This window comes from Zonotrichia leucophrys, chromosome 4 (genome assembly GCF_028769735.1).
Source record: "Zonotrichia leucophrys gambelii isolate GWCS_2022_RI chromosome 4, RI_Zleu_2.0, whole genome shotgun sequence".
In the NCBI taxonomy this organism is placed as follows: domain Eukaryota; kingdom Metazoa; phylum Chordata; class Aves; order Passeriformes; family Passerellidae; genus Zonotrichia; species Zonotrichia leucophrys.
The window spans coordinates 20175295-20201770 of NC_088173.1; the positions used below are offsets into that span (position 1 = coordinate 20175295).

At 35.8% G+C, this 26476-nt stretch overlaps 1 protein-coding gene across 6 annotated transcripts in view; it reads right to left on the reverse strand.

Annotated features, from left to right (window-relative positions):
- TLL1 (tolloid like 1) overlaps window positions 1-26476 on the reverse strand; it is a 124887-nt gene that overhangs the window by 43304 nt on the left and 55107 nt on the right. For 3 of the 6 annotated variants that reach the window (XM_064710706.1, XM_064710705.1, XM_064710707.1), the window contains exons 2-8: window positions 26034-26083; window positions 22033-22113; window positions 19786-19938; window positions 17673-17790; window positions 10396-10574; window positions 8570-8675; window positions 5470-5594 (exon numbers count right to left, since the gene is read on the reverse strand). In XM_064710706.1, the coding sequence (XP_064566776.1) occupies window positions 5470-5594; window positions 8570-8675; window positions 10396-10574; window positions 17673-17790; window positions 19786-19938; window positions 22033-22093 (742 nt within the window). In that variant the 5' untranslated portion in view covers window positions 22094-22113; window positions 26034-26083. Of the gene's footprint in view, window positions 1-5469; window positions 5595-8556; window positions 8676-10395; window positions 10575-12026; window positions 12087-17672; window positions 17791-19785; window positions 19939-22032; window positions 22114-26033; window positions 26145-26476 lie in introns of those variants that run through there. The other 3 variants (XM_064710704.1, XM_064710708.1, XM_064710709.1) reach the window with 2 other exon arrangements.

The window sequence follows — 26476 nt, forward strand, 5'->3', positions numbered from 1 at the left end:
TGATAGGGTGTTGTACCTTAGTCAGTCATCTTTTTTGACCTTAATCAAATTTTTTCTCCCACTGATTTTGCAGGTATGACAGAAGATATGAATTTGATATTATCTCATGACTAACAGTGTAATCAGATCTGCAGTGCTTTCAAATTACCACTGCCAGCAGGTGAACAACAGTGTCATCAAAATATCGATGAATTATAAATGTTCTGGAAAATCCTTAAATAAAAGAGGACAAAGGAAAGGATTGCCTGTGACAAAGACAGACAATGCAGCTGTAAAGCTGTTTTGTTAAAATGCACCTAAGATGTGATTGGACAACTACACTGTTATATCAGGTGGAAATTATATTCAAGGCATTAAATTTGCTCTCTGACACTCAAATGATTATCATGATAAGAAGAGAAAGGAAAGAGTGGCATGGCTCTCAAGACGTGTAACAGCTGAAGCTACCACCACTGTGTCCTTTAGGAGTTAAACACAAAAATAAAATGTCTTCCTCTCTTCACTTAAAAAAATGCAGTTTTATCTTTAAAAGGTTGCAGGCAACTGCAGTAAGTGACATTTCTGCACAAAGACCCTTCAATGAAAAGGCTATATTCTGTCATTAACCTGGGCTAGCCTGTCAATTTCTTTTTAACACAACAACGAATGCAAAGACATTTAAGTTGCAGAGGCCTGTACTGGGTTACCCCAGAGCTGGTGAACTGTGTCAGAGCTTACAGTGCAAAAGTGAAGCACTTCAGAAAAAGCCAACAGTAAAATTGTTGGAGGACAGTAGGGTCTAAAGATGAGACATTCACAAGAATCCAGGTACTCCTCTCACCCCTCTTAGAGCCCTCTGTTCTTCCTCTCATCTATGGTTTCATTAAGTCCATGCTCCACATTACAGAAGATGTTTACAGACCTAAAACAATGGCTTTTAAGTTGCAAAAGGAGTCATGGAACTCCTTTTTTTTTTCCCAGGAATTACAGGATAAAGCTATTTAATATGAAAATTTACCTTCTACACACTTGGGCTTCATGTGTTTTGCCATATTTATCTTTTAATTGTAAATTCTTGATTACTCAAGGGAGCTATAACAGTAACAGCTTATACCAATCAATAGTTGAATTAATTTTCTAGGGGATTTGAGCTCTAGGCTGGCTTCCAAAGCTGTAGTAGACAGGGTGATATTTGGGAATTTCTTGTTGAAAAGCACATTTCTAGGCAACAAGGAATGGTTAAAGTTCTATCACTAGAGAATGTAGAGATTGTATTTGGACTGTAGCAACTGCAGTATTCACGACTAGGTTTATAAGACAGAATATTACAATTTTTTTTTACTGTATAATCATCCACTAGTAATGGAATCCACTTTGGGAGAGAAATGTGGAAGGAAAATGAGTGGTAAGGGCCACTTATTTAAATTTCATTTCATACTTATTTTAGTATATTTCAAGTCAGAAGATATCAATCACAACTTAAATCTTATATGCTTTAAATAACAATGCTTTACAATGCTTTAAAAAGCATTTGTACATTTTTATTCCGTTGTTAATCATTAACATTTCCCAAGGTTTTCTGTGATACTTTTTCCCTCCTTTCAAATGTCATGCCTTATATCAATTTTACTAGGCTAGACCACTTGCAGAAATGCCACTTTAGCTTTCCCCACACACATACTCTAGCCATAAAAGCCACTCTCCTCTGCTTTACAGCTTGAGAAGGTTAGACATCTAATAAGACTTTCCGTGGTTAGGAGAGGGAAACTATTTTTGCTTCTCCTTGTAAAGATTAGCACTGGGTGTAGGCAGCAGGTAGATTATGTGCTTATACAAAGCCATTCCCACCAGTGTACTCTGCAGCAGTGTTTAATTACACTGCCTGAGTGTGACACCTCCCTGGGCTGGCCTGCACACATGGCCAAGTCCCATCAAGGATTACTGTGAAATCTGCAAATGATGAAGCCCAGATCCCCCAGGACACTTAGGGAACCAAGTCTCATTCCTTTGCACATAGCACTAGCAAATGCATAGCATCATTTATGGCTAATTTGATTTCACCCTTTTTCTTTAAGTTTTTTAACACTTAGACACAAGTCTGTACAACTATACATATATAGCATAGAAAGCTGCCATAGAGCCCTAAAAATATCTACTGGTGATCATATTCTTTTTAAATCAAGAACTTAAATCAGTTTACTGCAACTCAGGGCCTTACTATTGACTTGATTCCTCATAATAGTTATAAGGAAACTGACTTAATCCAAAAACCCTAATTCTCCTTATGCAGTAAACAAAGGCTGACTTTTGATGGTGAACATTCTCTTCAAATCTAACCCAGGCAATTTGTAAATTTGCTGAACTTCGTCCATCCACCTTCTCTTCCTCTAAACAAATTTCTCCCACCAGTCTGACTTTCGTATCCATTACACAGTCCCACTTTATGCACTTTTTTTTTAGTTCTTTTGGCATATGAGTATCTTTCTCCATCATTTTCCTTTCTTATTTTTCTGCTCCTATTAAGCAACATATAAATGTTTCTTTCTATATACAATTTCTATATAAAACTATAGAGGCAGACCAGCATTGAAATTTTAGCAGCTAGAAGAAAACACATTTTATTCTTCAATTAGACTGTTTGAAAACTGTAATACATCCAACCTTGAACTTCAAGTTTTATTCTCCAATACCAAGACAATCAAAATTCAAAATTAGATTGGCAGAGGAAGGGCTTCAACTTAGTTTTCTTTCCCCTTATTACTCCATCACATAACAATATAATTTGGTTTTAAAATGTAACAGATCCCTATCAGCAATTACATTTTCCTTTTACAAAAATCCTAAGGAAAAGTTAAAAAAACCAAAATTGCTGTTGCTACATTTTAGAGACCTGGCACTTACCCCACTGCTGAAAGGCAGGTTATCAAATCTCACTCAGGCTTCACCAGTCTCAAAACTGTTTCTTGGTCAGTAAGCCCCCTCCTGAATAATGATCCTGACTATCTAAAACGCCCTGGAAGGCTCAGCTTCTTCCCTGCTGTGAGGATCACCTGTATTTTCCAGCAATCCTGAGTTCAACTTCACTTTCACAGGCCCCAAAAAAGGACTTGGGTCTGCAACTGTTTGCAGAAATAATTAGAACTCCGAACAAAACACACACAATACTATGAAATCCTTTATCATAGAAGTGTGGGTCTCTGGAAAATGCTGATTAAGTCATTGGTTTCTGAAATTTCATTGCATTGCATTTAAGGCAGCACAAATGAACATATGAAAAAATGCAGATATTATTAAGGATTGAAATATTCACTGCTGTTTTATAATAAGCAGGCATCATGATTAATAATTTGGTCTGAAATAGGAAATAAAATTACCTCCAAAAGCAACACAGTATCAGGGATTGTATTGCTATGTACTACAATGATGATTTGATTCTTTACATAAAAATAAAAGCTTTATGCCTGTCTGAATTTTATGTTTCAGTATTTGCTGCAAAATTTATTAGAAGAAAAGTACTAGATAACTTTCAGAGATTTGCTTTCTTTATTGGATTCAGTCTGGGTTGCGTTATTCAGCTATGCAGCTTCTATTAAAAATATTAACTGAAAAAATAGTATTTTAAATAGTATGCTAGTTAACATTTGTAGAAAATCTTCTGCCTTTTTCTCTCTCTTAAAACTCACTTTCTTTTATGGCATGGCTCATTTAAGTAAGGTTGGAAAGCCAATACATTTTATCCCAAATTTTGCAAAGCTAGGTGACAAAAAAGGAGCGTAATACTTCAACCACCATTCATTTTTATTGTTCCTGTGACCCATGTTCACTGGTGCTGCAAAAAAAAATCTTACTTTTCAAATGCAAACTGCTACTGAACAACCACAGTGGTTTTACAATACTGTGAAATGAACTTTCAACAAGACTTTCATGCCATTGAAAGAAATTATAACTCTCAGTACATTTTCATAACATATATGAAAAGGATATTTTCTCTGAACAGCTGTTTGAACAGTAGCTCTAAATGTATGTTGCATCTTCTACAGTTTTGAAACTGCATATTAGAGTATTATATGCATACTAAATTGACTAGTTTATAATTTCTTTTCTTTTTTTTCCTTTCATAAGTCAGTATGATCATGAGATACTACCTCTTACTTGCCCAGCAGTTTTATATACTTTTTTCCTCCAAAGCTTGTCTTTTATCAAAATATATGCATATTCTTTTTGTTCATGAAGTTGTTACTCTCTGTATGCTTTCACTAGAAATCCTGCTGCCAAGCATGTCATTATTAAAGTACTTTCTGTACCAAAAGGAAAGAGCAGAAATTGTTCCCAAAGGAACAGTTGTTAAAGAAAAGGTGTTTAAGTGGTTTCTGCTTTGGCAGGCCCAGAATCCCTGTGCCTGTTCTCAGTATATACAAGAGTCTGATTCAGCATGCTTACAGCACAAAGGAAAAGCTGTACAGTGAATCTTCATTAGATCTCATCGCTGCTGGTACAAACTTGAAACAACTCCATTACTTTAACACAGATTGCTTTCTTTAATCCTTTTGTGTTGATCGGTTGGTTAAAAGTGGCAATGTATCTAAGTTGAAACAGCTCCTGAGATGTCATTCGCTCCCATGAGGAGCAGTATGACTGTAAGCCTACGTGGCTCAGAGCTGGGACGTCCGGCCTCCCACAAGGATCTTACTGGTAAATTCTGACTGAGAGAAGGCACTTCTGAACTTCTTTGGTTGGCACCAAAGGTTAACCGTGGTAACAGCAGTAACTAGAGCAATGAGATTAAAAACTTTTCATTTGAGATCTCCACCATTCTGGCAGCGCTTAGTGAAGAAAGAGCGCTAGAGAACAACGCGAACCATAGCATTGATTCTGGGTTACTCCAGGCTTGCCACTGATGTCTCTGAGACAGATAGCGACTCAACCACATTATTTTGAGATTAAAAATTAATATGCATTCCAATTATAGGATGACAGAATTAGGCAGAAGATATTTAAATTTTAGATGTATCTGTTAAAACTATAGAAATTTTGTAGAAAGATCTAACCATCTCATCCACACAAGAGTTTACAATTCGGTTGTCCTCGCTTCTTTCATTGACACATTTTAAAAAAAATATAATGGATTCACAGCCAAGCACAGCAATTCATTTTGCTCCTTCTGCACTCAGCTTGAATTCAAATAAAGGACTCCACCCAGTATGCAAATCAGAAGTGATATTAAACATATTTTTCTAGTTGTTGAACAGCTAAGAAAAGCAGATTGAAATGTCATGTCATTTCATACAGTTCATCTGTCCTTAGGTACTTTGCATTCCAGTGACCTTATCCATAAGGGGTTTTTTATGATTCGATTCCTCAGCAGCCTATGTCAGTTGCCAACATTGAAAGAGAATACTGAGCAGCTGACTCAAAAGGTTTAACATTGCTCTTGAACAACAAGTCAAACAGTTGCTAGTATGTGGTTTTTGTTTGTTTGTGGTGCAATACCTGGACATCTATACAGCTTTCTTGCCTGTGCAATATCTCCTTTACTTAGACGGGTACGCTGGCCAATGGCAGGTCGTATACCATTGTCATCACGGGAAGGGAGAATGGTATCCAGAAACATGCCCCTAAAAAAAATAAAAATAAAAATAGACCCCAAAAAACCCTATCAGGTTTCTCTCATAAAACTGTCTGAGTTCCATGAATGTATACCTGATTGTAAATCTGGTTTTTACATTTGGCATAAATAAGAGGATAATATACAGAACATTAAATGCAGACAATGTACCATAAAATTTCTCAGGTTGGCAAACTTTATGTAAAGTTACCAAAAAAGAATCTTCTCTCGGTACATCAATTAACATATCATATTTCTGCTAAAAAAAGAGGAAGAAGATCTCTAACTACTATTAAGACTTTACATGGAAAAGACACTGCCATTAAGCTATTGCTATATTGGCAAAAAAGATCTAAAATTTCATTAAAATACATAAGTTAATCTCTAGCACAAAATTCTTAATCACAAAGTTCCTATTTTTAATAAAGTTTTTATAAGAAATCCTACAGTCTGACTTACATGTGAGAACAGGTAAAATCAAAGACATTTGCCAATCATGATTCTGTCAAGTGTTGTAAGACATTTAACTCCACTCTAACTGCTGACACTTTCAAAACAGACATGCTTACTTGCCAGCCTTTACTTGCCTTGCAATAAAATATATCAACTTACCATATGTGATTTCAGTGACATTAACCTTAAATGACAAGACATCACAGAGAAAAACACTTGTTCCAAATGTGCAATTTATTCAAAATTTCCCAGATTTTAAATATTATCTAAAACATTTTGCTATTCTCAAATAAATTTTAATAGACTAAGATATAAAACTACATTCTATTACCACATTGCAGAATTTTAAATCCTTCAAATCCTGTAAAACAGCAGTTAACGGAAGAATATGTTTCTATAGTCTCTTTTATTGAATTATTTATAATCACCTGTATACCGGTAGGGGTTTTATTGAAAAGCAAAACCAGTACCTTCAGACATAACATGGATGCAAAAATTAACAAATGGTAAGGATCCTTGTAGTTAGGAATACAATTTATAAACCCATACTGGTTTTTAAATTAAAATTGATGAACCATTTTGAGTATTGCAAGTACATATTGCTCTCTTTATCCAGTTAGATTTTTTGAGCCATCACTAGAAATTTTGTAAAGACAGAATAATCTCAGGATGTTACTCTAAACATTGAAATAAACTACATACAGCATGAATAATTTTCTAGAACAAAGGCACATTACTCTTTAGAAAACGATTGCTTCTGTAAATTATAATTCTATTTTCCACTCAATTTCAGCACAACATCAAACTGGTGCTTTTCATACATTCAAAAACTTTGAAAACAATCCTCTCTTGAATGTCTTAGCACTTTAAAAAAGGAACATACTGTAAGTTTAAATACAGCATGAAAAAAATCATCGTGCACGACAAGAACTTTAGGATGATTTGTGATTCCTACTACTTATCTGGGTGAGCAAAGTCTAACAAACAGCTGGCAATATGCCTCACTGGGCATCACTCATGCTTGCAGGATGAATTAGTGCAAATCAATACCCAACCTCAGGGCTTTGCTGGCTATTTTTAGACAGTATGAAGTAACAAGCCCTTGTACCTTGGGGCAGGGCATGCCTATTCACGGCACTATCAGTTTTTGCCAGCTTGGAAAGTGGTGAAATCAGGGCCAACAAATCAAATTACCTTGATGTTGTCGTTGACCTAGGACTCAGGGGGGTTCTGTCTTGTTCAATTACTCTATTTTATACAGGTTCTTATAATCTCATCCTTAAGGTAATGGTATGTGTAACTGGATTAAGCAATGTGACTAATAGCTACCTCATGTGGCTCATTCCCATGCTCTTGCAGGGGTGAATTATGTGTATGCTCAGTAATAGGGCCTTTGGCTGGATTTTTATATAATAATAGAATTTATATCGAGAGAACAAGCCAAACAAATTTGCAGAGGCTGGTGAGGTTTTAGTGGCCCTCAGTTTACTTCAAAGTGTCAGATTGTCCAGTATTTTTACCTTAAAATGCATGAATTTGAAAAATATTTTAAAAAAAACAAAAAAAACCCAAAAAGCAACAAAAAAGACCCATACACACAAGAAAAGAAAAAAAACAAAACCAAAAAAACAAACCCTACCCAGACCAAACCAACAAAAAAAAAAAACCACCCAAGAATATATCCTTCCAAACTACAACTTTTTCTTGGGTGTTTTTGGGAGGTTTCTTTTAATTTTACATTACCCTGGTACCTTTAGAGAATAATTAGCTGATGAAATGCAATAGGAGACTGGATAAATGCCTCTTTCACTTCTTCTCTAGGGAAGGGCTAACCTATGGGTCCAGCTCACTGTACAGCTCCCCACAGCCCTGCACCCTTTCAGAGAGAACCCCACTGAGTCCCTAAGGAGCTGAGAAAGGATCAGCCTGCAACAGGACAGAGCAAAACCAGCAGAAGTCTTTACTATAAGGTTTTTATGACAGTAAAAATACTGTCAAACAAATAGAGAGGAGGCTGCAGCCTCTGTTATAAATGCTTGACTGCAGTCCTTAACAAAGGCTGTGGCTTGCGTGGTAGATGTCCAAATAACCTGTGCTCTACCTGCATAATCCATGGTTATGAAACTCCATGCATCAAAGGAGATGTATTTTTCTTTTAGAAAACAGATCACGTTACACATAACATTCCTAGTCATTTCACTCATTTGATTTTTCTGAATTCAAATTTTTGTGGACACAAAAAGAAAGTGAGTATCATATAAAATGATGTTTCCAGTTTATCTTGTCTGAAAATCTAAAGAACTTAGGCAAGATCAAAAGGCTGCTTTGAAACTGAACAGAAAAGAAACGCATTTTCAAATATAATTAAATTATTTTGACTTAAAATAAACAAGCTGTGCTTTGACTGCTGTAGGAATATTATGTCGCAAGGGACATTTTAAGGGATTTAAAAATACTTCAAAAAGCATAGTTCTTAGCATTCGCAGACAGGAAGAGAATTAAAAGCCAAAAGGTATAACCTGAGACTCCAACCTTGAGAAGGTGTTCCTGGCATAGTGCATGATGCTGTCAAAGTCATATGGTTCCCCCAGGGAGTTCACCTCTCCAGGCTCCATCTTCAAAAAGTTGTATTCCTGACCTACAAATGATTGATAATTATAGATTCTTTAATATCTTTTTCTCTAAAGATAAAAACCAAACACGAAAAGAAAACCAACAAAGATCCTAACCTAATTACTCACTGACATTCATAAATCTTTGCAGTTTGGGAGGAAGTGTGCAACTTTACTATTCCCCCTTAACTGATAGGGCAGACATCTTCTGAAACACACATCAAATTTGTATATTTGGATTTAGAAAGACTAGTTTCATGCAACTAACACATTAAGGCCCCACACATCATGATGTGCTTCATGTACAGTCCATACTAATTTCTGGTTTGGTTCTTAATTCCTAAAAGAAATCATTTTGACAGCAAAGACTCCAGAAGAACCCTCCTCACTCATTAGACTGGATACTAACAGCCTAACTGGATACTAAATCCAGCACTAAACTACTGGAGACTCGGCTTCAGCAAAGTCTGAAGCTTTCTCTGTGAGGCTTCATGTAATGCAGACACTACAAAGTCACATTTTCAAGATCCAGCTGTTGCAAATTAACAGGAGAAAAGGAATTATACTTAGTTCATAATTCCATACCCTAAGTTCTTTGACCTAATCAGTACATCAGCAATACAAAGCACTCCTTACTCCAGTTCATATTCCCACTGGAGTCTTGCAAAAAGACCCTGCAGTGACATCAACCTTTTAACCAACATAAGCTGCATAATATAACAAAAACCAAATGTGTCAGTGGCCATGGCTTCCTGATCCCATTTAGTGATCCTCAAGCACATGCCACACCACAAGAAGTAGTTTCAGTCAGAAACCAGAGAAACAACTGAAAGAGAGAGCATGTTGCTGAGGATGGCACTCCAGCTGATTTTCTCATCATAGTAAAAGAAAAGGAGAGGAGCTCTTATGGCATCTGCACAAGTCAATAATACAGTGAGACAAGAAAGAAGGCTCAAACATGCATGACATTTCAGAACTTTAGACACTTAAGGGAGCATGTATCAGCTGCCAATCTCCTTCCAAGTCCTAGATGAAGTGGCAAAAACTCATCATATCTCAAATATTTTAAAATATTTTCTAAAGAAACAAACAAATACTCTAAGCTACTCCAAGCCTACTTCCCTCCCATCTTGCCTACCCAACACAAGCAAGGGCACAAACAGCTAGGGTGGCAAAGAGCTGACAGTCACAGTTTTAAGTTCTCAAGTTCCTCAGATGCTTTATCTCACCAACACCAAGGTCACTGACTGAAGCTGCATGCTCTGTAGAGAGTGAGGTGAACAGAATGTAAACTGCAGGATCTGTGCCTGTCTGCCATAGATTGAAAGTTCTTCACCTTACCCTCCCAGGTCAAAGCCACTTGAGCAGCTGCAGACATATTTCTACTTATCATTCACTAAAGCCTACAAGAGAAATGCCCTTCCTCAAGAACAGAAATAGGACTCGTAAAGAGCCTTAAGAGCAGTGGCTTCTTTCAAAGTTTTTGAGCATGATTGTTATTTTGCTTCTTCTAGCCCTCTATATTAATGGCCTGCTACTTGTCCAGACTTTTGGAAAATATTATTCTATAATTTCAGTATTTTATTTGTCAATCAATTTGAGATCAGTCAAGGGAAGAAGAATAGCAGGTATAACTGCTATTTCAGCTATTCAGCACTCAGTTCCAATGGAGTTGAGCAGGTGAAGGAAACATCAAAAACAAACACGTGAGCTTTGCTTTCCAAAATTATTGTCAGAATATCTCACCAGGCTGGATGTTCTCTCTAATGATGCTGACATGGTCATCACGGTCTGGTCGTGTATGTTCATGCCAAAAACCTATCACATGACCCAACTCATGGACAACTATGCCAAATTTATCACAGTTCTTGCCAATAGATATAGCCTGAGGACCATTTCCCCTTCGACCCACATAAGAACAGCACCTGTAATTGAAATACAAACACAGATGAACGTTTTCTCACATATGTCTACAAACCACATAGCAAATTCAGTTAAAACTTAACAAAATACTATAAAAAGATTCAACAGTTAAATGTACAATGTAATTTCAGATGTTTCACAAACTCTAGATCTTCTACAAGAACAGCTGATTATTCAAAATACACACGAGTGGGGCATTTTTTGATATTATTCAATGTCTTAGAAGATGTCAGCTTTGATCAACAGAATTCTCACTGTCATGACGGTCTATTCAGTCATCCTATAGAATGACACAGAAACTTGTTTTCAGCAAAATAATAAAAAGCAATGCTCTGATGGCAGCATGCACCACCATGTCTTTGTGGGTCACAGACAGTAATGTTAATAATGCCAGGTCACAGGATAAGCCCATGATACTGCACTTTCAGTCACAGCTTGAGTCCAATCTATTTACCACAACACTTCAAACCCAACCATGCAACCAATTTTAACCTACTTAGTTTTCCATTCACCTATAATCCTGCAAATCACCTTGAAGAGTCAATACATTTAAATACATAAGTCTTGGAATTTAATTTGTAGTTAAAAATCTTCATGATCTTAATACAACACATGATGGCAGAGCAAGGGATTGATGAGAACAAAGACAGGATACGGACATATAATTGTCAAATGGCAGAAAGAATCCTTTTGTTTAATACAGTTTAAACACTTCTGCAGAGCCTTCATGTTGCCCACTATGTGGAAACTCTACTGAGAAAAATTGTAATGCAGAACTAAAGAACATTAATGATTATTTATGGCTTAAAACAAATCAATAGGTTATTGAGACCTAAAATCATAGACTATTTAACACATTTTCAATAGTTTTAATGTGCCTATTTTATTGACTTCATATACATTATATGCTTCAGCTAGAAAAGATACATTTGGAGACCAGAAAATTTCTCTATATATTGAATATAGTTTTTTCACAGTGATATTTTGGAGATGAACAGATATAAAGGAAAAACTGAAAAATAAATTATTATAATTAGTACCTGCTTTATCTTTATTGACACTATTGATAACAAGGGCAAAATAATAAAATAGGATTTTAACTATAGTTTCTCTTCCTGTCCTTCTTACTTCTTTTGGACCAAATGAGGGTCTAACATTTTAAGACTGTGTTTTAGATCACCTCTGAAAGCTTTTAGTGGTATTCCATAAATCAGATAGATTTTTAGGTGTCTGACAAAATAATTTAACATTTTACTCTTATAATAATGAAAAAGAAGGATTGAGCATTCTCAAATGTTTTAAATTACTTAGGCCACCTCACCTGACAGATCTTAAAGAAGGCTTTTTTTAGAAGAAAAAAGTTAATTGCAATCTTTTACATAATATTCCTCTAGGTAGTCTAAAGCTGTGCATCTAAACCCCAGCATATTGGGAATTATTTTTTTAATGCTAACCTGCTCCTAAAAAGTAAGCAGCCAGAGGGTTGCTTGGTTACTTGACACTGGTTACTTGACAGATTTCAAGTACTCCCTAGAAAATATAAAGACATTTATTTAGTGTTTCTTTACACGCCAAGGAAAACAGAACTAACACCAAGTCTTAAAATAACAGCAGCAGTTCACACTTACAGAGGGTCATTAGGATTTGCTAGGTTGAATGTCTTGTCAAGCACACCAGATACATCCAATTACGCTACAACAATTTACTTCAACAATTGCGCTGAGACAAAGAATAAGGAAAACTAAAATTTAAAAAGTCTATGAAGTACATTAATTTGTAATATTATGGGTTTGATCCCAGGAGTGTTTGACAAAAAAAAACCAAGATCTCTGTGCTGTATGAGCACTTGTCACACCCCTTAAATTGAATCAACTGGCAGGTTTTAAAGCTCATCTCTTTAATCTTTATTGCACCAGACAGCATTTGGAGACAGTAACTATTTATGAATCTCTAATTCCATTTAATCAGTCTAGCTGATCAATGACAGTGAGCAATGAGAAACAAATGACATAGAGAAAGTGAAATGAATGGAACAATAAGCTCAATCTTTAAAGTAATACTACTTCACAACTACCATCAAAAATACTCTTGATACAAAGGAAGAGAGACTCAGGTAGAGTCAATGTTGTCCTTTTTTAAAAAATCTGCACCCTTGAAAACGTGACAATATAAAAATCATAGACCACAACATCAGCTTGTCATGGCACTGACTGTATGAAGGTGAGAATGAATTTCAGAAGCATACTAGGATTGTGTATGATCACCTTTATGTTACACAAAGCAAGAAAAAGAGGTTCACAAAATTTCCAAACAAATTCTCACTCAGGAAGCAGAGTGTTCTTCTTGGTGAAAACACCTCTTTCAATCAGATATAACTCCACCTATACAAAGAAGATACTGGCTTGATGAATTTGCCTTTTCTCAGGAATCAATACACAATCATGGTTACTAAATATCCTGATTCACTGCCCCAAGAGGACTTGTGATAGCAGAAGTGTCTCCTGCATCTTTATCTGATCAGTGGAGATGCCCACCCCAATACTACAACCAGCATTCCCCAGCTAACAGCTGCCTATCCCAGTGTATTTATATAAACCACCCTCACCGTTTGTGTCAGCACACCATGCTCTAGACTGTGCCAGCCTGTGCCTTGATCACACCCCTCCTGCACACAGGAGCCACAGCACAGCCAGCAGGGAAGCTGTGCCAGCTGCCAGGGTTATTTAACTCCAGAGAGCGTGAGTCAGCCCTCCCCCATGCACAGACTATTTAGCACAACTCTACTTTCTTCTCATTTTCTAAGAGTGATTGAGCACCTTTTATAACATGTTCTTTAGCTGAGGCATGCTACAAAAGTGCACCTTAGGCAATGAATTTACCTGTTTCACCAACTTTAAGAACTTGCCTGCAATGCCTTTTTAACACACTGGCAAGTTCAAAGAAGTTAAAATATTCATCTGTTCACTCTACAATGTTTGGAGAAGCATATGAAAGAGATTTTATTTTCCTGTATCTCAAATGGATCTGTCAAATACTTAAACTGTCAAATACTTAAACTTCAATTGCAATAAGTCATCTGAATTTTATCATAAAAATTGTATAAGTCTTCTAATGGAGAACAAACCAAGATCAAAGGCATACTGAGTTACTAGAAGAATATAAATGCTCCTTTCTTTTTTGTTCTACTACATAAAAAGAAGCTTGATCTTGTACTCAATAATATTTATTAACACATAGTGACTAGATGCCATCCCAATATCCCTTTTTTGGCTTTGCATGCAGAAAAGTGCCCTGACCGAGTCTTTGGGCCCTTCCACTTTGATAAGCAGAAACACAAGGACAGAGAAGCAGTAGTGAGCAAAGAGTGTTTTGAGTCTGTTACCGAGTTTTTTTTGCCTTAATCAACTAGATGCATAAATACTTGCTGTAATTGGTATTAATGCTAGTGTACACTGCTTGATAGTAGAATCACAAACACTAGTATCTTAATACTATATTCTTATTTTCATATCTGCAGTTTATGGATATAAAAGGCTATCACTAATTAGAAAATTTCAAAGTAGTGAGTTAGTGATTCAGCTATATTATTAAACCATATTTTAATAATTAACTTTTCTCAAACTCAGGTTAAATAAACCAGACATGATGGAAAATAATTGTAGCTTGCAACTTCAGCAGATTTAATTAATCTCATGGCAAAAAGGGATGTGGCCATAAAGCTTTTGACTTTTTTCTGAACTCTGTAAGCAAACTAGAGAAGCTGATATCAAGGGGGATATAAAGCTGGTTGGAGTATTACATGAAGTTAGACAGAGAAAACACTTTTTAAGCTTGCACTCATAGAAGACACTGCTAAATACCGTGAAGACAAGCACCTTTAGAAAATTATACAAGAGATCTGGAAAGGGAAATATGGAATTTCTTGACATCTTAAGATGTGCAAAACCTGGTAAAGACTGGAACCAATGATGGGGTGTCTGTGTTGTGGAAAGACCTCTGGCTCTTTTTTGGAATGACGTCCCAACCAACCGTGTGCTGAACACGGCAGCTGATGAGAAACAGGGAGGCACTGAGCTTAGGTACCTAAGAGGAAGGAGAGGCTACAAATTACATGAATGATCTCTTGCACTGGCTCAGCAGAACTGACAACTTATGTGGACAAATATGCCCTAGATTTGGGGCTATCAATTTCAAGAATGATGTGGACTAGCTGAAAAGAATCTCAAAGAGCAGTGTGATTAAAGGCCTAGAAAACATTATTTACCAGGAAAGATTAAATGAATTGTTTTCTAGCCCACAAGAATATAGAACATTTAACATTAACATTAATATAGAATATTTAACAACAGTATCAAACTATACAATTGATTTCTTCTAAAAGTAAAAGGAATTTCTTTTCTATGACCATAAGGAAAAAAATTAACGTCCTTTAATTGCAGTAAAAAATACCTTGTTTAGCTATGCCAAAAAAATGCTGCCCAAACTTCCTACAATTCTTATATTGAGGATGCTGAGCAATACAATTCCTAGAAGGCTGTGAAATATTCATTTCTGCAGGTTTTTAGAACCAAGTTAGATAAACATATATCAGAAATGATATAGGAATAACTGTTTCTGTCTTAAGAATACATTAGACATCTTTCTGAGATCCTTTGCAGTCCTATGGGTCTATGATAATCAAAACTTATCTCTTGTTCCTTGCTGATATGGAACCTCTCAACTTTAAGAAAGTCATGTATCTCTTATAACCAGCTGCTATATTTCAAATATGCTTTTTTAATCACTGCTCTTCTGGGATGATCTTCCCATGAACTGTTTCAAGATGTGATGCATTACACTCCAAAATATCCTTATTGTTTACAAAGGCTCAGTAACACTTCACTTGCTAGCGTGCTAATGCTGTCATATGAGACTTTTGTAGATACTACCACCTGAATTTCCACATATATGACTACCTACTTTGTTTCAGTTAATGTGTTATGTTTTGACTGTGTGCTCTTTGGGGCAGGGTTTATCATTGAGCTTTTAATTTCAACAGTGCTAAGTACAATAAAGTCTCCGCCATCTGTGAACGTTAGCTGCCATGGTAGTACAAACAATACTGACACAATGTGCTAACAAACCAACACAGCAGGGTGCCATGGGAAAGAGCTGAAGATCAGTTTCAATGCGACTGGCCATGCAGCAGAGAGTGCTTGCAGTTGGTTTGGTGTCACTTCAGTCTGGGCTCTTTCCGTGGAAAATCCTGCGTCAGCACTGGATGCTGGTGGGTAGTGCACAGTTCCTGCTCACCAGAGAATGCGTGTCCCTATTTATCTGGGTCTTCCTGAAATGACTTGTGGGCCCCCAGAAAAATCATTCAGCTGTTCCTTCTGTTTGGCCTGGCTTTATTTCATCAATGATGGACTTTTCATAGCCACTCTCTTCTTTGGTTTTACTTTAAACTTGTTACAGCTCTGGTAAATTATCTCTATTTTGCATAGTACCCTTCAATTAAGGAACATTAATGAAAAAGAGCAATCTAGACTTTGGGGGTGGATACTGATATTCCAACCTTCTAGTTAAAGCTGGTTATAATCCTGCCTTCTCCTGAAGTGATTTGATCTCATGAAACATCAAGCAGCCTAAGGAAGAGTTCTTTGGCTGAGAGATTTTTTTTGTCATTTGGCCTTGGGTATTTTGAAGTTGTAGTATTTACATTTGACAGATACCCCCATAGATCTATTTCTAAAGTGCCTGAAAACACACTTTTCACACTACTCCATTTAAATGGCTTTCTGCCTCTTTGAGTGCAAGGGAACCATCATGATTATTCTCTGCTTTCCATTTTTCTTCCAACTGTGTGTCAGTATCCCTGAATCTTACATAATGGGTGAATCCTATCTCAGGGATGCCGTTTACTAAAATAATGCCCATGCTGGGTCAGAACAAAAGTCCATTTAATTTGGCACTGTTTCTGAGGGGAGTTTTCAGCAAACCTACAGTGGCACAAGAACATGACAGAACAAGCTCCCCTGCTGCAAGGATCTGAGGCTCAGAGACTTTGAGGGGCCAAGGCAATGCTTTTTTTATACTTTCAAAAGTAGCCTAGGAGTAAATTTTTCATGCTGTCCTGTACCTCAAGAAAAATACAATGGGTGTTTCAAACAGATAATTTTACATGTAATTTTAGAGACTATAAATGAAATACATCCAGGATCATTCCTACAACACAAGGAGGTCCCAAAAATTTTTTTCACTACCCTATCCTATTATGATTCAAAAGTTGACATGCAAAGGGCTCAATGATCAGGAAGTCAGTAAGACAGAGAGCTGCTCACTGCAGAGCCTACAACTCAAACAGGAGGTGACTGTCAGAAGTACAGAATTTCCGTAAGGCAGTATGCGCTCTTCTTGGGAAATGAACACAGTGCACTCAGAAAGTGCACTAAGCGCCATATAAAATTAAGAATTCTGAGCAGAATAAATAGCAAGTATAGCTGTCAGAGGCATTTTTGAGCAGTAATATCTGAAGATGGAACATGGTGATTAATGGAAAGCTGCACTCCTGAGTAATAAAAACTGTTCTGTTCACTTTTACACATTAGTGACCCAGAGAAAGGAATCTACAAAATGGCCATAATTTGGTGATTAAACAAATCTGGGCAAGGATAGTCTAGCAATATGAGAGTGAAAATTACAACAAACAACAATTTAGCTGGAAAAGGGATGTGGGGTAGATGTCCATATTTAATTCAGCAGTAAATATGTGACATTGAGAAAGCTAAGAATAAACAAATAATAAACCTGAAATACCTTTAGAACAACACATATGAATATTGGAAACATGACAGAAAGCAAGAAATAAGTCATATCTATAGGTGTATATATTAAGATAAAATTGTCTAGAAATAGACCATAGAGGTGCAACTTTACAAAGTTACCACACATACCTGTTCCAATGAACTTAAAAGCCAGGCAGAACACGTGCATCATTGAAATGCATTAATTATTGATTTTCCTGTGAAGTTTATATTCCCTTATGGGTACCAAGCTGACAGACGTGGCCGTGAGCCAGAGGCTGAGAGCAGGACTGTGTGTTCCCACAGGTGCACACTTACCCACAGGGCCTGTAGGTGAAGACAATGTAGCTCTCCTCGTCGCTGCGCTCGATGAAGGTGACGCAGGTGTACTTCTCCCAGTGCCGCATGGCCTGCTTGAACATGGCGCGCTGCGTGCCTGCAACGGCAAGGGCAGCAGGTGAAACCACGGCAGCCTCCCAGCTGTACCTTCCCTCTCACAACCAGTACTAGGAATATGGGCCTGGAAGTAGTCAGTGAATCACAAGGCCCTGTGTGTCCCAGTAGTCCCATGTATGGCAAGATTCCAGCTAAAGGGATACTCAGGCCGTCAGCTCATTGTAACAGATGTGCCTGCAAGGGGGCTCACGCTGCCTGACACACCCCAGTAAATATAAATCCTGCCATAAAGATCACGACTGTGATCTTTACACCAGAGGAAGACAGCAGAATAAATACAGCGTTGCTTATGTGCCTCCATCAGCACAACATTCACTAAGCAATTTCCCAGATGAAACTATCAAGTGAACCACACTGGGGGAGGAAAAAAGCCCAAAAAACCAGAAAGTAAAATAACAAGCAACACTGATGAACTTTACATCATAGCTATCCATCTAGTAGAAACAAAAAAATTTTAAAAAATCCTACAGCCTTCAACTCTGGACACCAGCTAAATCTAAGCCATGCCAATAGGCATACTGGTAAAAACATTTGATTAAAATAAGGCTGTCGTGAACAGGTACCAGTCTCCCCTTGTTTGCATCAAAATCTCTCAGAAAACAAATGATCCACCAAAAGTGGGAAATTCAGAATTTGGTAAAAACACACCTAGATATTTGATTTTAAAATGAGAAATACATTCAGAAAAGGTCAGAACTATCCCCTAGATGCAGAATCATCCCGGCCAACTCTCAGCAAAAAACAAAACTTCAGAGAGCAGAGCAATGTAATTTCATTGTGTGACAAAAGACAAAGCTTACTGACATAGAGGCAACATGTGAGAATATATCTGTATTTCTTCTGAGCTGAAAATCTACAAAGAGTATTATCTGGCAAGAATAGGCTAGCAGAAATACATTCTCCTTGCAGGTTAAAGCATAATATAATTAAACAAACAAAAAATCTAACCTTTTTAAAATTTACAGACAAAACCTGAAACTTTATAAAAAGAACAAGTTCAAATCACATCAGATTCTAAAAAACAAAAAATAAAAAATAAAGGTTACTCCATCCCATCTTGCCCTTTTCTTTTATCTATAAGATATTTTTTCTAAGCTTTAGAATTTATCTTTTATGATGAAAAAGGCAAAATCTTTAATATGGTGCTTTCATTTAGTTTCCTACAGTTATTTCAGAAGACTAATCCTAATGCAAAGGTCACATTTGGCACAGTACTATGTAAATACCCAAACTGAAAGCCTGACTGTAGCTGTCAGTTTGAAAGGAATGACATAAAATGTGTGAGCATTTGCATGTTTCTTTTTGTTCTCTGTATTATCATATACAGGGAAGATGCTGTTTCATATATTTTCCCTTATCTCTTTGCTTTCCTTGCTCCATTTTTGTTTTAAATTATCTCTTACATCCACATTGATATTGACCTGTTTACCTTTTCCAAGGATAACAAATGTTTTAACTTTTTCTATAGTTTTCTGATGAGAATTTTATATGTAGGGCATCCAGTCTTTATTTCTGTCATATACAGTGTCTGTGTGTACCCAACTGAAAACCAAATTAAGGAATGACAAAACACATTTGAGTCAGTTTGTTAAGTGAAATCGGTTTAGAAGAATATGTCACACTGGTTAAACTGAAGATATTATTGTGCTAAATATACTGCATTAAAAAAAAATTCCTTGACATTCGATTACTTAGGCTCATGGAAACAAATGTGCAACAAGAAATATTAGGTAAAGAAACAGAGCTTTCCCTCTCTAAAATGTTGCTATACATTTTTTATTATGTAGCTTGCCTTTGCAAACAATTAAGTATGACTAATATTTTCAAAACAGATGTACTTCAGGCCTGTTCCAACAGAAACCCTTCTTCTGACTTCCATAGTATGACTTCACTTCTAAAAATTTAAAAAAAAAAAAAAGGAAAAAAATTTTTAAAAAATTATCTTTCCTCTTTTCATGCAAAGCACAAAGCTTACCAGTGAAATTTCCTCCTATTACATATGGAATGACACCACCTGGCCATATTCTTTCTGTTCGTGATGTAGCAGCTCTGGGAAATCGGTTTTTCTCATTTTTCCCTGAGAATTTTACAGTAGTTCTTCCTTTAGATGTATTATTTTGCTCAAAACCTGCAGTGATAATTAAAACACTGAATGAGATCACACACACATGAAAATTCTTTTCTAACAGGTCAAACTCAGATTTCTTTATACCCTTTCAAAGCAGGACATGGGTGTTACATGACAGTCTATTATTACACAGTTTTCTGAGAAAGACATGAAGTCTGAATCTTTATTTTTTTGGACTGTATCTAGAGTAACAATCTTACACATATGTTTATCAACTGGAATGTACATTGCATAAGTGCAACTAAATTTTCTCATTTTATAAAAATATTTAAGAAATCACACTCCCTGTGGTTGTGGTGGTGTTTTTTGCATTTAATTTCCTCTGGCTTTTGTTTTGGTCTGTTTTTTTTAAATAAATGAGGATTTTTCCAGCAAAGAACGTCAGAGTTTGGACAGACTCAAACTAATCAAGACATTCACTCTCCCTTTCATTTTTATTGTATGATCTGGAAAAAGCAAGTACAATGACCATCTTTAAAGCACTGGGCAGTAAGAAATCATACATTTTTCATACACTGACATTTGGAACACCACGGGTAGGTTTTACTTATGGCTGGAATTTCTTTACAAGAGAAAAAATTGTCTACCATTTTCAGGGATACTACCACGATTCATCCCATTACAGGCAAATCTTTCTAAATCAGCTGAAACCTACTGCGAGAACAGGAAAGCAAAAAGGTAGTTAGACAAGGATTTGGACACCATAACAGGTGTTTCTGAGCAATTTTTAAGTTGGTTTGGAGATCTGGCCAGTTGATCAAAATGGATCCCTCAAAAAGTGGTTAACAAATCCTACTCAGTGCAGTTGAAGCCTTTTTTCTTATTCCTGGTGGAAGATTACATTTTCCCTCGGAGAGAATCCCCTGTGGTACCAGCTGCACTTGAGTGTTAATGACCATGTCAGAATCGGGGAGGATTCCAGGGCAGAGTCATGGTAAGGAATGTCGGCACAGCCCCAAGGCTGAGAGAGCAGCAATAGGAAGACCAGGAAGAAGCTACAGCACAAGGCAGGGAGGAAGCTCTGATACTTGGGAAGAAAAGTCTGCCTTTGTGACAGCCAACATGTAACTGGAATTGTACCAGGAATTATACAGAAAATTCCAGGGTTTAAAAAAAACCCCAACCAAATATATAGGTAAAGCAAATGACTAATCTTTGTAATTAAATGAGTGTGTAAATGAGAATTACACAAGAAATTACACACAAAGTGTCTACAGTATAGGCAGACTTTACGGAAAACTATTTTTACACTTAGTATGCAGTCAGTACTGAACCTCATCACATACTTACTTAGATGTTTTACTATTCCAAATTACTTTTATCTGTGCTCTTTAGAGGTCTAAGCAAGAAATTTATTCCAAACTGCACCCAAAAGATGACAAGAATTTATGCAATATTAAAATTTTAATTCTTGTTTAAAGAATGAAGATTGTATATCAAAGCATCTCTGCAAAGGCAGTTACCGTGCTCTGAGTAACACAACATGGTGCAATTACAATGGAGTTGCACATAATTTCCTTTTTGAAGTGAGGTTTCACACAACATTAAAGTGATGTCTTCTTGCATCAAATATAGAGTGTAAACTCAGCCAGAGTTAGGGGAGATTCCACTTCTATGTGCTGCTCAATTTAACTACATTCATACTGACAAGAGTATGATTAATATAAAAATATGCTTGTTCAGCACAACACACCACAAATGCTTTACAGTATGAATCATCAGAGTGCCCCACCTGGAGCCAGAAAAAAGTAGGAAACAAACTAAATTAGCAGCTTTGCAGCATAGTTTACTTGCAGTGAAAAGACACTGTATTGACATTAGTTAAGCCCATAACTGTGAACACAGTCATAAAACAAAGTTAAGCAATTTTTAACATAACATTTAAAACTATGTGCTTTAGCTTTCAGATTTCATGTTGGAAGAAGAACTCTAAATAGTTAATTTCTTCATTACTATTCTTGCACTAATAATTTTTTAATTTGTTTATGCCAATAGTAATACAGAAAGGTTTTAAAGTGTTAAAGTACTATCATAATTAATGTTCATGATACACTATCACATCAGGCAACTTGCTAATTTAAACAGTGAAAATACCAGAGCCAAATCTTCTTATCCTCTCTATAAGCTGATAGAGGGCACCGCGTTTTTTTGACATTCCATGCTCTCCAAAGCCACCTTTAAAAAGAAAAGAAAAAAAAAAAAGAAAGGAATTTCCAAAAGTTAAAACTGTGGAATTTTACACACACAGCAACCATATCAGCCTAGAGAGGCATCCTAAAGGAAGCTTCATATTCTTCGATAATTTCCATTAAAACATCTCAAGTACTCTTGACAATGTGATAAAAATACATGATTAGCTGAAAATTTTTCTAATATGCATTCCATGAATGTAAGCCAACATGTCTTTGTTATTCAGGCAAGTCATGACAATTACATCATCTAATTATTATTTGGAGCTTTTTTTCTTCCTGCTGACCTTGACATCCTCAGAGCCATATTGATTGACAGCTAAAAGGGTTACTCTCAAAGAAATTTCCTGAATGCATTCCATAATTTTCTCATTTCAAGGGAGGGGAAGGAAAAAAAGCAAACAGTCAAAGTTCCATCAGAAAACAAACAAACAAACCAACCCAGCAAAACTTAATATGGTTGATTTTGCCATGAAATATTTGTTTTTCTTTGCTAGCATGCAAATAGAGATGCCAATGCAATTTTAAGGCCTTGAAACATCACATGCTGGTGTATACTGCAGTAAGACCTGGCAGGTATATACACATATACGTCTGTGTAATTACAGCAGCCAATGAAAGCCTAAGATAGGAAGTAGTTTATTTTAACATTTACCACGCCATTTACAGAAATAAAACATATTTCTGTGTTTACTGAATCTGAGTCTGCTACATCCTCCCTTCACACATAAACCTTTTGCAGCTACAAGTGGCTTTTCAAACACCAGTAAGGCAGAAGCAATAACACTGACTACACTACACGAGTCAATTAAATAATGCAGAATTGTTCTGAAAGTTTTGTGATTTTAGAGGTTTGCAGCAAGCTGTATTTTACAAGTCAATACTTGTTATAGGACAAGAGAGTTTCTAAAATACTTTAACAACTGAAAAGGTAAAAATATACAAAAAACCAGACCACTGAAACCTCCAGCACCACTAAAAAGGCATTTCCCAACTTTCTATAAGAAATTTTAATATCTATGCAGAAAATATTTTTAAGCAGCAACTTGAATTCATATTACAGATGAGAAAATTCCCTATAAGGCAAGTGAGTGTGTGGCTGCTCAGTGAATAACAATGTGCCTAATTATTTGCATTGCACTGTCACATAGCTGCTGGCTCTCTTGGGAAAAATTTTCCAAATTTTTAAAAACATTTTAAATAGATGAGGTAATAGATCAACACATTCCTTTCCAACAAGTTACAGGGTAACTATAACATAAAGTGCGAAGGATAGAACAAGGATCATCATTAATGTAATTGTCTCTCATGTTCACATTCATCTTATTTTATAAGGCTTATAGCCAAGCATTCCAAATAAATATTTTAAAAAATCATTATAAGCATCAACTGGCAAATAAAAAACGCCTAAAGAATCCATTAGTTACTAAAGTGTTATACTATGTTTTTAGGGGGAAAATAACCCCAAAATACTCTTCTGTCTTATTGCAGTCTGTGTATTTCATTTAGTGAAAACCCAAAGAAAAAGTCTCTCACTTAACTAAGCTGTCTCACGTGCAACCTTGCCAAGCCATGTAGACTAAAAAAGTTTTAATTCTAATTTGCTGCATCTTCTCATAATTCAGGCAGGATAAGGAGGATACTTTTGGCAGTTTGGACTTATAAAACTATAGACATAAATGTTATCAGCTTTACTCTTCTTTTCTGTTTACGGTGATTATGCATTTTGCTTGTACAAAATGAAAAATGAAATGACTGAGCCATACTCCAAGAAGCTCACAATTTATCTGACCCTGCAAATCCAGGCAGATAATCCTCACGAAAAGGAGCAGTCATACAATGTGAATCACAGCCTGTGAGCCTCAGGATTTTAATTAGAGTTGCAATAACAACTGTGACTCCACCACTTCCTCGTGATGGTTTACAACCAAGTATCTAATCCTTCTACCTGATATCACCTTTAGTCTGTGAAAATCTACAATAGAAATTGCTCAGAAATCAAGCTTACAATTCATTGCCATTGTGTCTGTAACAAAGACTGAATTTTGTATTCTAGATTACAGATACCTAGGATTGCTTTTATTCCTTTTCCAGTTGCTACCCAATGCTAATGAGCTAGTTAGAATTTTACTCTTTTGGAATTAGGAGAGATGAGCACACGATTCCTAGATTACACATTAAGAATCTTGTAAATTTGGAAAAATAAATTACATATGTGAAGTGTAAAATTGATTTCTCTAATGCTCTTTTTGGAAAGATCAAGAATGTTGAAGGTTCACTGAGAGCAGTTACGAAGTCATTAACTTATGAGAGTTTGTTCTCTAAAGTTTAGTCCCACTGATCATCACAATTGCATCGACTCTTGTTGTGCAATAAAGGTAGAAACAACTGATGCAAATGCATTAGCAATACTTAACGGGGTGATTCAATATCCTGAATAGGATACCATCCACAAGAAAACACAATGTGTATGTCACAAAACAGGTAAAAAAGGAAAAAAATAAGTATTAGAAAATTTAATATAATTTTTAAATGCTTAGAAATTTGTATATTTGTGTGGAAATTAAAAAATAATAACAATTTTGCAGTTCAAAAGTAGAAAAGCAAAAAGAAGTGGGAGTCAGCAAGCCAAAGAAATCACTTGACTGGGCCCAATTTAAGGGGAAATGACCGAAGTTGTTCTGCATTTTTTCAACAAAACTGGTGCCTGAGATATCTTCAAAAGCAATTAAAACTATTTGGTTGGAGGAGAGGAGAGCAGAGAGATCACTAATTCCATTAGCATTTTAACATCTAGTCCAGATCTAGATGATCAAAAGTTTTCCTGTTTTGGAAAAACAAGTAGATGTAAAGGAGATACATTTTGAAGTTGTCATAAAAATACTCTAATCACAATATCTACCTAGAATGAATAAAAATATTTTTTAAGTATATCAATATTGAAAGCTTAAATTCAAAATTGATTCTTTGGTCTAAAAATTTTTTTCCACATATCAGGAATAATTTATGGTAGCTCAGTTCAGGCATACATAAAACATGCTTATCAGAAAACAAATTTCAGTAATAAATTTTTACATTTTTTAATAACATTTTTTCCAGACTTTTTCTCAGTAAGTTGGCTTTTTTTGTATCATAACCTGAAAGTTCACAAATTCTCAGTTGTCAATTTACTAATCACAGCCTGAAAGCATAAATATTTTTAGACATTAGACAGACATCCATTTAGGCATGGATTATGTTTGCTCTCTTGAAAACAGACATTTACACATAAAAAAAAAAATCTCTTTATCTATCTGTCTGAATACCCAGCTGCCTCTGTTAATCAGATTGCAGCTTCTGGTGCTAATGCATTGTGTGTTAACAATAGCATAGAAATATTATTAAAATGTCAAATAGAAGGTTTTTTAGTTTTTTTGCATGTCTAGCAAGGATGATGAACACATTCTAGCATTTCCTCTAGGTCTGGGTACAGAACTGGATGAAACAGTAAAAAAAAAAAGCAAAAGGAGAGGTTGCAATGCTAGGCTTCCAATTTTGCCTCCAGGATACCACATATGTTCTCCATAGTGTGTCTGGGCTCTGCTATCAGGAACTTTCAGTGATGAAATCAAAGCTTTGTACAATTTCCTTTCCCACATGACCACCTGCAGAGTAGACTCTAATCTTCCTACAAGTTTCTGTTCCTCAACTCAACAAGACATTTTTAAACAGAAATGCTTGAATAAAATTAAATATTTTGCTTCTCTTTTCCCTAATGTGAATCTATAACTTTTGTTTAATAACTTTTTAAAGTGTAAACTCAAGTTATCCAAGACATTATACTGACTTTCCACATTTAAAACACAGAACTGTCTTCAGAATTAACTAACAGGAAAAATAAATTAAAACAAGTTTGAAATAGCATACCTGTGTTATGGCCAAGTCTTTCGTTGGAGTGCTGCGTAAGGTCAATCGTCCTGTCAATTTGAAAGATTTTTAAGTCTTCATCATCTAAGGCAATATCTCCCCAAAAGACAGCTTTAAATAAAAAAGAGCTCAATTTAATTAAAGAATTATTGGACAAGAAAGCCAATCTGAAGAATATAATGCCAAGTTTACAACTTTTGGGAAAGTATATGACAAATATATATTTACATCACATATATTTCCTTACTGATCTACATTTTTATGTGGAGAAAATAAGAAAACTACCTAGTGAACGGCTAATAACTTATTCCAGAATCTTCATCTATATGGTTTCTTTGTACATTACCTAAATGCAGTAACTTAAATCTAGAGTCATTCTATAAATAATTTTTTAGCATGTAGTTTTCTCTGTGTAAATAAAAAAAGTATAAAAGACCCTGAGA